The sequence below is a fragment of the Phodopus roborovskii genome, unplaced genomic scaffold, assembly GCF_943737965.1.
Source record: "Phodopus roborovskii unplaced genomic scaffold, PHOROB, whole genome shotgun sequence".
In the NCBI taxonomy this organism is placed as follows: domain Eukaryota; kingdom Metazoa; phylum Chordata; class Mammalia; order Rodentia; family Cricetidae; genus Phodopus; species Phodopus roborovskii.
Window position 1 is genome coordinate 13686087 of NW_026126480.1, and position 16492 is coordinate 13702578.

The 16492-nt window shown below is 43.5% G+C and overlaps 1 protein-coding gene across 6 annotated transcripts in view; it reads left to right on the top strand.

Annotated features, from left to right (window-relative positions):
* Numa1 (nuclear mitotic apparatus protein 1) overlaps positions 1 to 16492 on the top strand; it is a 68551-nt gene that overhangs the window by 17800 nt on the left and 34259 nt on the right. For 4 of the 6 annotated variants that reach the window (XR_007835014.1, XM_051192414.1, XM_051192417.1 and 1 more), the window contains exons 1-2: positions 6490 to 6701; positions 12828 to 12901. Coding sequence is in view for 5 of the 6 variants with exons in the window: in XM_051192414.1 (XP_051048371.1) it covers positions 12860 to 12901 (42 nt within the window). In the remaining variant the exon portion in view is untranslated. Of the gene's footprint in view, positions 1 to 6489; positions 6702 to 7005; positions 7163 to 12827; positions 12902 to 16492 lie in introns of those variants that run through there. The other 2 variants (XM_051192416.1, XM_051192415.1) reach the window with 2 other exon arrangements.

The window sequence follows — 16492 nt, forward strand, 5'->3', positions numbered from 1 at the left end:
GAGTTCTATGGTTATAGGCATGTGACCCCATATTTACATTTATCTTACTTTGTCTTACCTAATTGGTTTTGGAGGACAAGGAAATTAAATTTTTGTATAAGCAAGAAATGGAAGTTTCTTGAATATCTTTTCATCTAAATTGATTTTTAATAAATAATTTTAGGATAATGAAAGTAAAAATAGACTTAATATGAAGTCTTTTTGAGTTTTCAGGACCTATTGGGTAGTAGACAGAATCAATAGTGAAGAAACGAACATTTTAAAATTCTCAGCTTTCCAACATGGCTTGAATTTAGTAAGATACTTAACAGCTATTAAACATGACCTTTTAACTTCACCCAAAAAACAAGAATTTGAGTGGGACATGGTGACACATGCCTGTAAGTCTAGCATTTGGGAGAAAAAGGGGCAGGAGGATCAGGAGTTCAATGTCAGCCTCTACAACAAGGCAAGGGAGATTGAATCCTCTGGAACAGTGAGCCGCCATGTTAGTTCTGGGAATTGAACCTGGGTCCCTCTGGCAGAGCAGCCAGGGCCCTTAACAATTGAGCCATTTCTTCAGCCCTCCCCCACCCCTACTTATTTTGAGATAGGGTCTTACTATGTAGCTCTGGCTGGCCATGAAATCACAGAAATCCACCAGTCTTTGCCTCCTAAGTGCAGGGCTTATATTATAGGTGTACATCAACACAAACAAACATCTTTTTGTTTGTTTTTTGTTTTTGTTTTTCAAGACAGGGTTTCTTTGTGAACAGTCCTTGAACTCACTCTGTAAACCACGCTGGACTTGAACTCACAAATATCTGTCTGCCTCTGGAGTGCTGGGATTAAAGGTATGCACATCCATCACCCAGCTTTTATTTAGCATCTTTAAAGATGGGGAAAATGACATCTGCACTGCCATCTCTGTGAGCATGTTTCATGTAGTAGAAACATAAACAATGAATGCAGAGATGCTTTCTATACACAGAGACCTATATTGAGCCAAAAAAACTTAGGCTGTACCTGAGATGGAGAAAGCAGTGATTGGACAACTGGGATTTAAGTGCTGGCTCTGTAGCCTTGGCTGTTATTCTTGAAGGTCAAGGGTTTTCTTACTGAGCATTAACTTCCTAGTGTATAAAATTGGAATAGTAGATGCTAGCTTCTCAGGGTTCTTTGGCAAGGGATTAACTGAGAAGTGAGAATAGCCTTGCTTATATTTTTAAAATCTGTTCCAATGTTGAGGTTTTTTCATGCCTGTGTTAGGTCCAGTTCCTAAAACTACTTTAAAAAGCCTCAAGTATAGTTCAGGCACCTATTATGTGCCAACCTAAATTCACAATACTTGTTTTCAGGGACCACTTTTTTTTCAGTATTGATGAAACCTGTCCATGTTTCTCTTTAGGCATGAGATCCAGTACAATGACAAATCACTGTCTGTTTCTGGGAGAGTTATTTGTAAAGAAATCTCTAATCACTGATACTTTGTAGGTATTCTTAGAAAACTAGTGCTGTGGCAGGATCAGAGGTAGATGGTATGTTATCCTTGATTAGAATCATGGGAATTTTGGGGATCAAAAGAGTACTTTAGATATGCTCTAGTCTAATCCCCTTTGTTACAGAGACCCAAGCTAGGGACAGTGGTTTGCCCAAAGCCACATAGGTAGCAAGTGACCTGTAGTGACCTGTCCAGAACTCATCTTCAGGTGCTTTCAACATCAAATGTAGCGTGTTTTTTTGGCCACTATGGAGTGAAGGCTGTTACTGAGAGTTACAGTCAAATTCCTGCTGATGGTTTTCTTTGCCCCTTTTTTATAATTCTGTGCTTATGAGCAAATGCTATACCAGATATATTGCCTATAGGCGCACACAACCATTTTACTATGAAACAGGGCAGACAGGTCCTAAGAGTTTTGTAGAAAGGCCTTCTTATGGGAGAACTGAGTGTGGCCTTTTGGGTATTGCTTTGCCCTCTGCTTTTCTCCCCAGGAAGCTTCAGGTTTCCAACAGTGACTCATTAACCACCACTGCCCTCTGGAGAGGGAGAACAGGGTGGTGATAAATGAGCTGGAGGTCAGGCCTCTGAAACAGTCCATCCCTTCAACCAGCTTTTCTTTCTTATCCTGAGGGATCACCAGCATCTCTCTAGTGGAAGGCTTTTCTTTAGTGCTTGTTTCTTCTAATGAGTCTTGCTAGTTTTTGTTTGTTTTCAAGACAGGGTTTCACTATATAGCTCTGGTTGTCCTAGAACTCACTATATAGATCAGGCTGTCCTTGAACTCACAGAGATTCATCACCTCTGCCTCTCAAGTGCTGGGATTAGAGACATGTGCCACTGTCACCTGGCAAGAATGTACTTTTATTTATTCATGACTGTCTTCTCTAATGTAATGGGACATGGTAGACAACATCCCACTTAATACTAGTTCATGTAAACAAATTACCCAAGTCTTGAACCTCAGACATTGTGATCTTTAAAACAACCATAGGCAGCGTCTTCTGGTCTTTACTCTGCCACTTGATATCCTGGCATAATAAATACCTAGACCATCATTGTTGCTGCCATTACTGTAATTAATAGCACCAGGTAACTACACTAAGCACTTGCCATGTTTTGTTTTTTTAGTCCTCACATTAACTCAGTGAGGTAAATAATAATAACCATGATTATCTGTTTTAGAGAAAATGAACCTGAGAATTAGAAAGCTTAAATTACTTGCATAAGGTCACCTAGCTAGAAAGTGTTTCAGCCAACAATTTAGATCCTAGAGCCCAGTTGTGTCTGTCCCTAGAGCCAGTCCTCTGCAAAAGATATCCCGTCTAATCTTCAGAAAAAGCTTTGATTTTACAGATCTGCCTGGCTGGGTGGAGTGTTTGGGTAAAGGCCTGAATGACTAGGAGGAAACACTGGAACCAGGTTATAGAGGCCTTGGATACTCTGCTAGTTATTTGTGTTAGAATCACTCCAGTTTTGGGCTGTCTCGGGGCAGTTACTTTCTTTGGGTCTTTCTTTTTCATTTCTGAGGATAAAACCAAAAGCTTCATATATGCTAGGTAGTGTTCAACCACTGAGTTAAAGCATAGCCTTCTTCCTGTCATTTGTTTAAATTGTAAAAAAAAAAAAAAAAGGGGGGTAATGTACACGAAAACTTGTAACACTGACATCTTAAACAAGAATAATAAAATGAACACTAAAATTCTGTAGAACACATTTGCTTCTAACTAAACACTATTCTTTCCAGCTTCTATCAGAACTCACTCCTGCATTATATTAGCCAACTCCTCTCCAACCCTTTTCTTTCTTTAAATGTTTTCAGTATTCTTATCCTCTCATCCTCCTTTTTAAAAAAATTTGTTTCTTTTTTATTTTGGTGTGTTGGAGGTTGTGTGGGTGGGTAGTGAATGGCTTGCAGAACCTGGCTGGAGCCAAGTGATCTTTCTTGAGTAGGAGGGGCTAAGGTAATTTTATTCTGCACTGGAGAAGAGACTTGGTGCAGAAACTTGGCAAACCTCCTGGCTAGCCCAAAAGTTAGTTGGCTGAAAAGTTTAGGCTGTCCACCTTTTATTTAGGGCAGGGGCAAGGTGGGGAGGTACAGCATCAATTTTGTCTTAGCTGTGAAGTACCAAATGGGGCTGTAGAGATAGGGTAGGGAGTTTAGTAATTCTCTTAATTTTAACTAATTTCCTAGGGTATTGAGTGTCACCCTTTATTTTTGCCACTTTTCTATGGAGTGTGGAAATTTGTGTTGCTGAGCGGTGTTGGCTCTTGCCTGTAATAGTAGCACTCAGGAGGCAGAGGCAGCCGGAGGATCTCTGAGCTCAAGGCCAGTGTGGTCTACAAAGTGAGTTCTAGGACAGCCAGAGCTGTTACATAGAGAAACCATCTCGACACCCCCCCCCAAAAAAAAAAAACACCATCAAAACAAAGTGAAAATTTGTATTTGTGGCAGTCCCTTAAATATGAGCCTTCCTTTTTACTAGTAGCATTTGTTAAGTACAGACTACAAAAGGATGGTGAGAACAGGCCATGGGTCTAGGAGAAGCAATGTCTCTGCAGTGGTAGGTATGTATCTGACCTCACGTCATCTCCACTCAGCATAGAGTGGTGGCTAGAGGTTGTGTTTGGAGGACTGCCATCCAAATGTAGTTCTGTAGAACAGATTTAATGAGCCTTAGTAAGCTAGAGACTATGGCCGATTATAAAGAGGGAATTGGGGTATATGTCCTTAAGGAGTTGGCATTCTAGGCCGGACATAGGACTTTCGTGCAAATACATGTAAGATTAGTGTACATGGCTATTGCAATGTTTAAATACTTTAAAAACCATGTGTTGTGTATGTAAGAGAACAGCCCTTGGGAGTCAGTTTTCTTTTACCATGTGAATCCCAGGACTTCAGCTTAGGCCAGGCATATCTTCTGAGCCATCTTGCCTTCCTGTATATGGTTATTAAGAATAAATCCAGCCGGGCTGTGCTTGTGCACACCTTTAATCCCAACACTGGAGGCAGAGGCAGGTAGATCTTTTGAGTTCTAGGCCAGCCTGCTCTGTAGAGCAAGTTACAGGACAGCCAGAGCAACTCTGTACACAGAGCAATCCTGTCTCAAAAAATTGAATAATTAAAAAATCCAAACATAAAAATATATAGTATAGGAAGTCCCTAAGTGATTGTTCCCAATAATCTGCTACTGTTAACTGTTGGTATTGGAGGAAGTGAGATTTGAGGTGTCTCTATAAAGTAAAAGCCAAAAAGTAGACCGGTGGGGAAAAGGCACCATCCCCTGTTCCAGGAGAGACAGCTCCAACTTCTTCAGCACTAGTGAACCATCTTCTGGGGCACTCTGGTGACAGGAACCAAAATTTCAAACAGGAAACAACCTTTGTGGAATATGTGCTCAGTGTCAGTGTGTTAGGAACCCTGTGAATGTTACTGAGTTAATACTCATACTCTTAAAGCAAAGGAGGCTCTTACTTACCAGGGCTGTGTAGCTAACTGCAAGTTAGGAGTGATGTGTGGAAGATAGTTTTTCTGTGACTTATTTTCCTTATGTCTGCAGTTGAGTTGTAATTTGTCTTCTTCATAAAGAGGTATTGAAGCCTAATGAAATGATACACATTAGGTCAGTAGAATAGCTTGAGGAACATTAGTAGGTACTTAATAAACAGTAGCTACTGCCTCACTGCCTCCTCACATTTGATTCACATATGATCCCATACATTTTCTCCCCCTGTACAGTTCCTCCTCCTCTGTTTTGTTTGGGTTTTACTGTGTTGCCCTGTCTGGCCTGGAACTCCAGTAGTAGACCAGACTGGCCTTGACCTTGCCTTCTGCCTTCGCCTCCCGATTGCTGGGGTTCTATGCATGCACTACCATGGCGGGTCTGGGTTTCCTCTTGCTTTCTGTCAGCTTCTCTCTGCTATGGTTTTCATTTCCCTTTTAACTATTCTGTTTACCACCTGTGTCCTCAGTACCTTTCCCACCTATTGGAGTAGTTTCCCAACTCACAGTGCTGCTAGAGAACCATTTATCAGGTATATCTGTCCCATAACACAGCTTGTTGTTAAGAATACTCTAAACCCATCATTTGATCCATTGAAGTTCAAGCTTTTCCAATCCTGACCCCAGCTCACCCTTGGCACCTGTCCTTTCACTGCTACCACACTTTTCTGCCTTTTCCCTTTCCCCAGAGGAAAAATCTGTTTGGTGCTTTGAGTTCCAGATTAAAATATCATCTTAGTTTCTACCCTGAACTGGTTAGTTTCTTCACATCTTTTATGGGAGTTACTATGTTCCATCTTTTGAACAAAAAGTTTTTGTCCATTTCTGATCTGTGGAATTATAGCCCTACTTCATATGTTGGGTATAATTCTTGCATGGGTATTCTCAACAATCCTTAATAACAATACCTTGAACACAGTTCAGTGTTTCTAGTTGTAAAATGAGGGGATTCCTTTTAACTATTTGGTAGGCTTCCCCAGCAGCTTTGGCTCTTCAGTGGGTGGAAACGCTACTGTGGTTTTGTCTGAGTCAGACATCTTTTCTTTTAGGCATGTAGTTGCAACAGACTCTGGCTGTGCCTGTGTCTGTTAAGGGCTCCAACCAGTGCCTGCCATACTCAGAACTGTGCCTTGGCCCCTCAGCCCCTCCCCATAAATGCCCAGAGGAACGGGATTAGGTTCTGGCAGCACAGCTGGGATTTTGGCGGCCATTCCAAGTCAACAATAGCGCAGCCACCAGGACTGGACAGCACAGGCCTGCGCTCCACAGCCAGAATCTGCCTGGGTTGCTTGTTTGGGTGGCTGAGTGGGAGGAGCAGGCACAGCATGACATCCTGGCCTTGCTACGCAGAAGGTACGGGCTGAAGAGGTTTCCCGCAGGGAATGGGATAGGGTGGCCAAGTCCCCGGGCAGGCAACGCGGAGGAAGGAGGCCTGTGCTTTGTGTGCCGCAGGGCGGGCGGCTGAGTGTGTGCCTGCAGACACGCCCCCCGTCGCAGGCGCCGCAGGAAGCTGCCCCTGTAAAAGGCCTGCGTTGTGCGGCTCCCTGGCGCTCGGCTCTCCTGCTTCCTCTGCGCAGGGCGCGTTTCCCGCCAGTGGCTGGCCTTAAATTCGACGGGTCGGGGCCTGCCCGACTGGGCTGGTCTCAAGAGGTGGACAGGCCATCACTGCTGCCTTAAGCTCTGCTGGAAAGCAGCGAAGTGGGAGTGTCCTGGCCATCTCAGGTTGGTGAGGCCGGCCGCGGCGGGTGCGCTTTGTGTGTTTACGCCACAGGCGGCGGGGGCCTTGCTGCGCGCGCTCTCCCTTCAGTAATGGTGCCTGCTGGCTCGTGCCCTGCCCCCACGCATCCTGCTCTCTTTTTTAGGGGGCGGGCAGGCTTCGCCTCGGTCCTCCTGGCAGGCGTGCCCCCTCCCCCAGAGCTCTTGGCTTTGCTGTTGCTCCCAGACCGCGCGGAAGCTCGCTGTTCCTTTAAAGAAAGCAGACTCCTGGCTGTGACGCACTTCTGGCTGTCAGCCAGAAAGATTGCTTCTGCCTGGCCGACTCAGAAGAAACCCAACAACTTTTCTTTTGTGTGTGGGGTTACGTTCCACTGTTCCTCCCCCCCTCCCCCTTACTCCTGTCTTTTCAAGATTTAAATGCTAATGGCGGATTAAAACCTGTAGAAACGTTTGGCTTTAGGAGTCCGGTAAGGTCCCCCCAACACTAAGACTTTCCTCTCTCTTTCTCTCCCCCCCCCCCAGAAACGAGCGAAGCGGTGGGGTGGAGTGGTTCATCCCCCTCAACTCCCTTTCCTGCGCCATCCTTATAGGGGAGGGAGAGGAAAGGGAGAGCAAGTAAACACTGAGAAGCAGGCGCTGGTAGCAGAGCTTGCCAACATCCGGGAGTTGGCGCCTTTCTTTCCCCTCATAGATGTCAGCGTGTTTTTGTTTGGGAAGAGAAGTGTGTGTGACTGCTCTAGAGCTGTAGAGACTGCCCAGTAGTGGGCTTTACTATTCCCTTGTGTGGTCCTAGATGCGTTTGCGGCGTTGAACAATGAAAACTTGTTCATTTTGTCAGCTGCCAGGGGTCAGAGTGTGGGATGTAGTGGTTGGAGGTAGGTGCTGATGATCTGCCCCAGAGGGCTGTGTATTGCGCATGCTTGGGCACCTCACACAGGATCTGCCTGTAGGCCGCAGTTCTAGCAACCTTTCTGCTGACATCTTTCGGATCTTGACCTTACAGAATATGGGAGAAAGGAATATGGGAGAAAGGAATGGGTATCTGTACTGTTAGCTCAGGATTGACCCAGGCGGTGTGTAAATAAAGAGACCTACCTCAACAAAAGCAGATTGTCCTTTATTAATTGAAACAATGGAGGGCAACAGTCTCTCGGAAGTGGAAACTTCGAAGATTCAGGATGCTTGGGGACTTTGTAGGGCAGACAAGGGACCTTTTTGGGGTGGAAGATTACTTTTGCAGGTCTGTACTCCTGCGGTCTCAAAGTTGTAAATACTGAAGGGGGTTGGGGTTGTCAGGAGCTCCTAGATGTTATTTGCGTGTTACCTTCAGATTTTGGAGTTTCTCAGTCCACCTGAGGCTTTTAGGTCATTAACTTTAAAGGTATTACCCTTCCTAGCCTACCCTTTTGAGACAGGGTCTTGCTGTATGGCCTTGCCTGCTCGAGAACTCAAAGCCATCCTCCTGCCTCAGCCTCTCCAAGTGCTCTGGAGGTATTGAGTCATCAAGGACAACTAGTAAGCAACTTTTGAAGAAACAATGTGGATTTCCTCTGAAGTCTTGCCTCTTCATTCCTTCCAGAGCCTCAGGACTTTGAGCCAAAATCAAAATCTAGATTACAAAAGAGGGGTCAGTGTGAAGAGGGAGAGCCCTAAATCCAAAGTGAGTCAGTCCCTTAGAGCAAGCAGAGAATTCCTCTAGCAAGCTCATTTGCTTCTGATTTCAGAAATGCAGAGGAACTGCTTAGATTTGGTCCGCATAGCCTACTCAGGGCTTTCCTCCAGAATAGAGAAAAAATTTACATCTCACTGAGTAGTTGGCCTTTTTTTTTTGTTTGTTTGTTTTTTGTTTTGTTTTTTTTTAATTTATGTGCATTGTTGTTTTGCCTGCATTCCCTGGAACTGGAGTGACAGACAGTTGTGAGCTGCCATGTGGGTGCTGGGAATTGAACCTGGATACTCTAGAAGGACAGCCAGTGTTCTTTTTGTTTGTTTTTTTCTTCGAGATAGGGTTTCTCTGTATTGCTTTGGAGCCTGTCCTGGCACTTGTTCTGTAGACCAGGCTGGCCTTGAACTCAGATATACACTTGGCCTCTGCCTCACAAGTGCTGGCATTAAAGATGTTCACCACCTGGCTCAGCCTGTGTTTTTAACTGCTGAGCCATCTCTCCAACCCAGCCTTTTTTTTTTTTTTTTTTTTTTTTTTGACATCCCCCACAAAAACAAAAACTAACTTTTTCTAAGTCAGAATATACACTGGCAAGACAGCTTCTTTTTTCTTTTTAAAGACAGGATTTCACTGTCACCCTGAGTGGCCTGGAACTTGGTATGTGGACCAAGATGTGCTTGCCTTTTCTTCCTGAGGGCTGGGATTGAAGGCATGGACCACCACACTTGGCTTATTTTATTTTAGACTGTGTTCAAGCAAGCCTCCTGCCTCAGCCTTCCTTATATGTTGAATTAACATTTTATCAAGGTAGCTGGGCCTTTGTCAGGGCCTTCTAGGGTAACATATTAGGTAAGGTCCATGGTTTGCCAGTGTCTCTTGATGTATTCTTCCCAGAGGAGCTCCCAACATCAGTGTTCAGTGAATGCAGATGTTGCTCAGGTGGAGGAGGAGTATAAGAGCCTGGAATTTTTACTGTTACAGACAGGGTGGCTCCCAGAGTCGGTGGTGGTGAGTTATGCTCCTGAGCTTGTGCATGCAGATGGGGCAGCCATTTTCTCAGCTGTGAGTCTCTGGGCCTTTGGGACCTTTGAGTTGGGGGTGGGGTGGGGTTGGAGGAATGACTCCTTGAGGTGGAAGCCTCTATGGCCCTGGCACTCTGGGAGTAGGAGCAGTAAAAGAATGAGGGTTCAGGCTTGGCGGGGGCCCATAAGTTGAAGACTTAGAACAGGTTAGCTGTCTAGATCAAAGTTCATTGTGTTATCTCAGTTAAGGTGGTGGTATTTAGGTGGACTGCTGTTGAAAGGGAGGTGGAACTCAGATGGAGGGTGGAACATGGGAGGAGTTCTCCTGCCTCTCATACCCTCTGGCATCATTTGGTTTCTCCTAAAACTAGTTTTTCCAGAAGAGACCCCCAGAGCTCAGCAACCTGACCCTCTGGTCTGGCCCTTGGATCTAGCAGGTGGTTTACATTAGCCTCAGCCCATGGCTAGTCTTTAACTCCTTCAGATCCAGAGAGTGCAAGCCAGGTGGCATCATATTTCTTTAGTGCCATTCTCCTTGTCCTTGTGGAAATGGGATTTCTTGTGTGGAAATTGGTCATGATCTAGGGTACTATGTTACAAAAGCTTGGAAGTATAAAGAGGACAAGAAACCATACATTTGCAAGTCACTGCTCTTCTGTCTTCCTTGGAATAGGAAAAAGAGGATATTTGATCAGCTTTGGATGTAGGTACATCTCATTTTCAAAGAATCAGATATGTGGGAACTCTGAAGTTTAGGGTCCTGGCCTATGATCTGTGATTTTGGGGTGTGTGTGTGTGTGTGTGTGTGTGTACGTACACGTGTACATGCCCAGTCAGATTGAGTTGGGGGAGGTCTCACAGATAGTTAAAATTGCAGGGATCTGTTTTTCCATCACCATCACCCAGGCTTCTGGGTGGGGCCTGCCTTGGATTTCACGGGGAGGGAGGAGAGGATGGTGCTCTGGCTGAGAGCCCTTGGCTGCTTTGCTAAAGTCTACTTAAAGCTGTAGTCCCAGTCAGTGCTAAGCAATGTCTGTGCCACTGGTTTCTGTCATTGCTACTCACGAAAGCCATCATTACCAGCTACTGGCTATGCCATCCTAAAGCTGCACTCTGGTGTCTTGAACTGTGCTGTGCTGGTCTTGATGACAAGATCTTTCAGAAGTTTCTAGTCATGAATATTGGATTCCTATTTCTGTGTCTGGGGACCTCAGAGAAAAAGGCATTTGACCTTGATGTAAGATTTCTTGAGCAGTGAACTAGTTTTAGATAGGTTCTCCTGGGGAGTGCACTGGGGGTTATAAATTTTGCCTCTAAGATAAAAGAAAGATGTTACTTAAATCTCTGGTGATTCCCTTTCCTTCTTTTCTTCCTTCCTTCTTTCTTCCCCTCCCTCCCTTCTTCTCTCCCTCCCTCCCTCCCTCCTGCCCAGCCTCCTTCCCTTCCTCCCTCCTTCCTTCCCTCCCTCCCTTTCTCTTTCCGTCCCTCCCTTTTTCCCTCCCTTCCCTCCCCCTTCCCTTCTTTCCCTCCCTCCCTCTCTCCCTCCTTCCCTTCCTCCCAGCATGGTTGTACAGTCTTTGAGTGGGCTATATTTATCTCCTGTTGCAAACAAAATTTCTTGAGTAGTGAGGATTTTGGGGGAGGTGTGAGCTACATTTGCCTTGCTACTGAAGATTGCAGAGACTTTCCCCCAGGCCAGGAGTTGGACACAAGACCTTACATAGTTAAGGTACGAATTTCACACTGAGCTATAACCCTGACCAGCACCCTAGGTGAGCAGTGGACTATTGCCACTTTTTTTTTTTTGTGTAGGCTGAGCCTGGTCCCTCAATTTGTAGGCTGGCCAACTACCCTCCAAAAGCCAGTTTCATACTGGTTGAGATCATTCTGCCCTGGTCTCGGGCTGGGCAGTTAGTCAGTGTTCACAGACAGCCCATACTTGAGGAAAATCATCCAGGATTGAGTAACACATGGGTGGGCCCCTTAGCATGTCTGTCCTTGTGAGAAAACCTTACTTGTGCCCACCAAAGACCATGTAAATTGGCTCATTTCTCAGTCTGACACTGAACTGATATGACAGGTGGTAGGTATTAAATGCTGGGTTTTGCAGGGTCAGGAAATAGTTATAATTAGCATTTACTTATAGTTAATACTTAATTTTCTTCTATTAGTGATTCAAGTATGTTTAGTTTTGTTTGTCACCCTCCTAAAAATCCCTCAAAGGCAATGATGTTGTTTGTTCTGTTTCTCATGTAGCTTCCAGGACAGGAAGAAGGAATAGTGACTAAGAAAACACTTTTTTTTTTTTTTTTTTTTTTTTTGTGGTTGGTTGGTTGATGAGTACAGATTAATTGGGTAGGAGGTTCCAGGAGGTGATAAGAAGTTACCAGATTATTAATCTTCATTATCTGACTGAATGCCTTATTGGCAAAAATTGTATCTTTCTTTATACCTAGTACTTTGCTTTCAGAAAGGACTTAGCAGCTTTTGGTTCCACTGACCTTACATCATAGAGATACTAATATTTGTAGAACTGTATTAAGTAAAAGAAAGGCCTTTCTATTCTTACTTATCCTTCTAGAGTAGTGACATAGTGGGCAATTGTGCAGGAGGTGGGAGAGGACAGTTGTGCTCTCAGAGATTGTGGGGATCGTGGGGCTGATAGGAGGTGCTGGGAAGTATTTACTCAAGTCTATGATCCCATGGGCCTGTTGGCAGACAAATGGCAGATTCCCAGTGGAAAAGTGAGTTGGGGGTAAGACTACTGGGACAAATGCCTAATCTTACATTAAATGTTCCTTGGGGGACTGGGGTGGTTCTGGGGAGATGACTAAGTGGGTAAAGTTCTGCTGCTCAAGCAAATGAACCTGAGTTCCTATCTCCAGTTTTCTCATTAGTCCTAGTGCTGGGAAGGCAGAGACAGGCAGATCTCCAAGTCTAAGGACAGGATTATTTACCTGTCATATACCAGGCACTGTGCTATCTGCATTACTACAGTAAGGCAGGGAGGTTTATAAGGATTCAGTTTGCACATGAAGCAGACAAAAAGATGTTATGTTAATTGTGTAAAGTCACATGACCATGGTCCCATAAAATTAGTATGCAGACCCTGGTCAGTGTAGGAAACTATGCTTATTCCTTGTTGAAGGATACCATGTCCCAAAGAGCAGGCTGCAGACCATCTTTGAATGTTGTTTTTCCATCAGCTGGGGAAATGTGATCATTGAGATGAGTACAAGAGTCTTTGCAGTCAGAGCCCTGGCAATTTAAGCTTTACAGTAATTTATGACTACTCTGAAGTCTTCATAATTTCTGTGCTACCTAGTGGGTTGAATGCTGTGTCTTGTTGAAATATTCAGAGCTGGTAAATGGAATTGTTTTTCTTCTATTCATTGATCCGGAGGCATCTGATTTATTAACCATGCTTCTTCTCTTGCATTCCAGGTGCATTGGAGTGACTGACTGGGATCACCAAAATGACACTCCATGCTACCCGAGCAGCCACACTCCTTTCTTGGGTAAGTAGCTTCCTTGCTTTCTTCCTTTCTTTTCTTTTTCTTTTTTTCTTTTCTTTTTTTGCTGTACATTCTTCTGGAAGGACATTTTATGAGCCAGGGCTCTGTAAAGTTCTCCCATTTTCAGGCTATGTAATTTTTCATATTGCCAAAGATACTGTTGCTGCTGATAATGTTGACTTGTATAGCTAAATGCAGGCTTCTCTGAGGTCCTTTTGGTCATGGAACAGAACATTTGGACATCGTGCAAACCCACTCTCATCTGTTCTGTATACTTCTCTTTTTTGTGTGTGACAGGATCTCACTGTGTACGTAGTTAATCTTGCCTGGACTGAACTTGGACTTCCGATTGCCTCTGCCTCCTGAGTGCTGGGATCAAAGTTTGTACTACCACACCAGGCTGTATACTATTCTGACTAAAGGGTTGACTGTGAATCTTGGTGGCCCACATTGGTTGGTCTTCAAAGACCTAATCTTTGAATGTCTTTTACACTTTCTTTATTTTGTTTCTATCTGCGTCCATTGTTCTGTTTCCTCTTCTTCCTCCTTTTTAAAATGAAGGTGAATATTTTATTTGTTCTTTAGTGTGCTGCAAAGATGTTGCTTCATTGAATAAAAATAGCAACAGCCAAATGTAGCATATGGTAAAATTAAGACAGTAATGTCCTTTACTTGACACTGTGCAATACATACTTTTACTGCACTCCCAGAGGGAAGAACATTAAGTCTTTAACTAAATCCAGAGATGGATGTAAATTAGTTAAAATATTATGTGAGACTTAGGATAGCATTGTTATTCTAAAGTACAGAATTCTTATAACCACTTTTTGTTATAGATAACTCTCAAAAATTTTGAATGCCAGAGTTTAGTCTAAATATCTAGTCTATGCTATTATGAAAGTGATGTAAACTGTGTTTATCTACAACCATTGGGAGGTTAAGTGAGTTTTTTTTTTTTTTTTTTCAGTAGCAGTGTTGAATTTTCCATCAGCATTGCTAAAAGTTATTTAAAGTCTTCTCTCCACCATTAATTTAAGACAACAATGCTGGGGCATTGGGGTGCCATGTTCAGTCCTCGTGTAAATCACATATTTCTCAGTGTACATTTTTTACTCATTAGTTCATCCAGTTCTGAACATTTGCTCACTGTTCTTGATCAATCAACCATTTTCATAATAGGATTTATTGTTGATGAGCCCTGGTTTTTCTGCAAATGCTTCCTTGACTTTTTCCAATAGAGGAGAGTAGAGTTGGCAGCCTTGACACCACCCAAAGCTAGTCTTGTTAGAATAGATAGAAGACTAACCAACTAGTTTTGTTTGTTTTTTGTTTTGTTTTTCAAGACAGGGTTTCTTTGTGTAGCCTGGAACTGACTCTGTAGACCAGGTTGGCCTCAAATTCACAGAGATCCGCCTGTCTCTGCCTCCCGAGTGCTGGGATTGAAGGTATTTGTCACCAACACCTCCCCTTTTATTTTTAATAAGATTTATTTATTAGGAATGGAGAGATGGCTCAGCAGTTAAGAGCATTTGCTGCTGCTTTTGCAGAGGAACCTGGTTTGGTCCTCACAACCGTCTCTAACTCCAGTTCCAGGGTATCCAACTTCTTCTGGCCTCCTAAGGTACTGTGTGCATTTGGTGCATCTACATATAAGGAGGCAAAGCACTCATGAATTAATTTTATAAAATATCAGCTTGAAACAGGGCTTTTATTATGTGCAAAGAATGGTATAAAATATAGTAGGGCTAGAGAGATGGCTCAGTGATAAAGAAGAAACATGAGAGTCCAAATTTAAGACCTTAGAACCCCTGTAAACCAGGCATGGTAGCCAGTGTCTGTAATCTCAGTACTCCTATGGTGAGACAGAAGATAAAGACAAGAGAGTCCTCAAAGCTCAAAGGCCAACTAAGAACATTTGCAGAGGATCAAGGTTTGACTCCTAGTACTCAACTCACATCAGTCAGTTTACAAATTGCCTATAGCCCCTGTTCCAGGAGCTCTGATGCCCTCTGATCTTGGAGGGTTGGTAGTGATATATTATTTATGATTTGTTAAAGCTTGTTGGAGGATTCAGAATGCAAAGTCAGCCACAAGCCACAGGAAGGAGCTAGGCACACACCTTTAATCCCAGCAGCCAGGAGCTAGGAGGTGGTAGTACACACCTGTAATCCTAGGACTCAGGATTAAGAGGTAGACAGATCTTTCTGAGTTTAAAGCCACCCAGGGATACACAAGATTGAATCAGTCTAAAAGATTAACAAATCACAGGCCTTTAATCCCAGCACTAGAGGGGTATAAAAGATAGAAGCAGGGACTTCAGTATTCAGTAGGAGGCATTTATTCTCCAGCCATGCTGAGGAGAGGCAGCAATCTGAGACTTGGTGAAGAGCTTGTGTGTGGATCAGCCCTTTCAGCCTGAGTTTGAGGTAAGAGCTGGTGGCTGGCTGCTTTGCTTCCCTGATCTTCAGGTTGAATCCCAATATCTGTGTTATTTATTTGTGTTATAAGAGTACTTGCTGAACATAAATTCATGCAGGTACATATTCATGCACATAATAAATAGATCTTAAAAATAAAATAATTTCCTAGGGGAAAGATAAAAGAAAAACACTTGTCAGTGCTGAGATTATAGTTGAGTATTGAGCACTTACTAGCAAGAGCAAAACTCTAATTTGGGACCCCAGAAGCTCTTCTCAAAAAACTAATTTTGTTAAGGGATACAGAGATGTAGCTTGATGAAGGGGCACTATAATCCTAACACCCAGGGTAGACACAGGTAGATCTCTGTGAGTTCAAGGCTAGCATGGCCTACAAAGAGAGTTCCAGGAAAGGACTATACAGAGAAATCCTGTCTCAAAACAAAAGACACCCCCTCCCCAGATCTCGTTATAGATGGTTGTGAGCCACCATGTGGTTGCTAGAAATGGAACTCAGGACCTCTGGAAGAGCAGACAATGCTTTTAACCTCTGGGCCATCTCTCCAGCCCCATATGTATCACCTTTAAGTATCTCTCTGTCTCTGTCTCTCTTTTAACATGCCTTAAGTCACTTCTTCAGACCTTCACAACTTTTCTTTTTTATTTGGAAACATCCAATCATTTACTTTGAGACATAGGTGGTTGATACTGAGAGCCGTCACTGAAAAGCAAGTTCTTCTAAATGAAGGAAGAGTAAAAAGCAAAATTTTTACATTGAAACCCTATTTTGTGAGTTTACCTTTCTCTGCTTGAAGCTTGTCATCAAGGTAAACCTGTCTGTGAGTTTGTCTTTCTCATCAGGAGACTTAGTAGCCCTAGAAAAATTAAGGCCTGAGTTTTACATGTGAAACTAATTCAGCAATTGGCCTCAGTTTCAGAGATTTTCATTTGAGACCTATACCTTAAACTTTCTTTTGAAGCTCTCAAACCTGTATCATTAGCAAGCAACATGTGCAATTTTTACACCTTAAGTTACTGTAAAGCAAAAAAAAATTTTTTTTTTAAGATGAAACAGACTTTGTACCTATGAATCTGGCAGTTGCAGCCTACAGGGGAGAGGCTGGCTGAGGTTGGTTACTCTGATCAGGTCAGGGACCACTATCATTGCCACCACAGA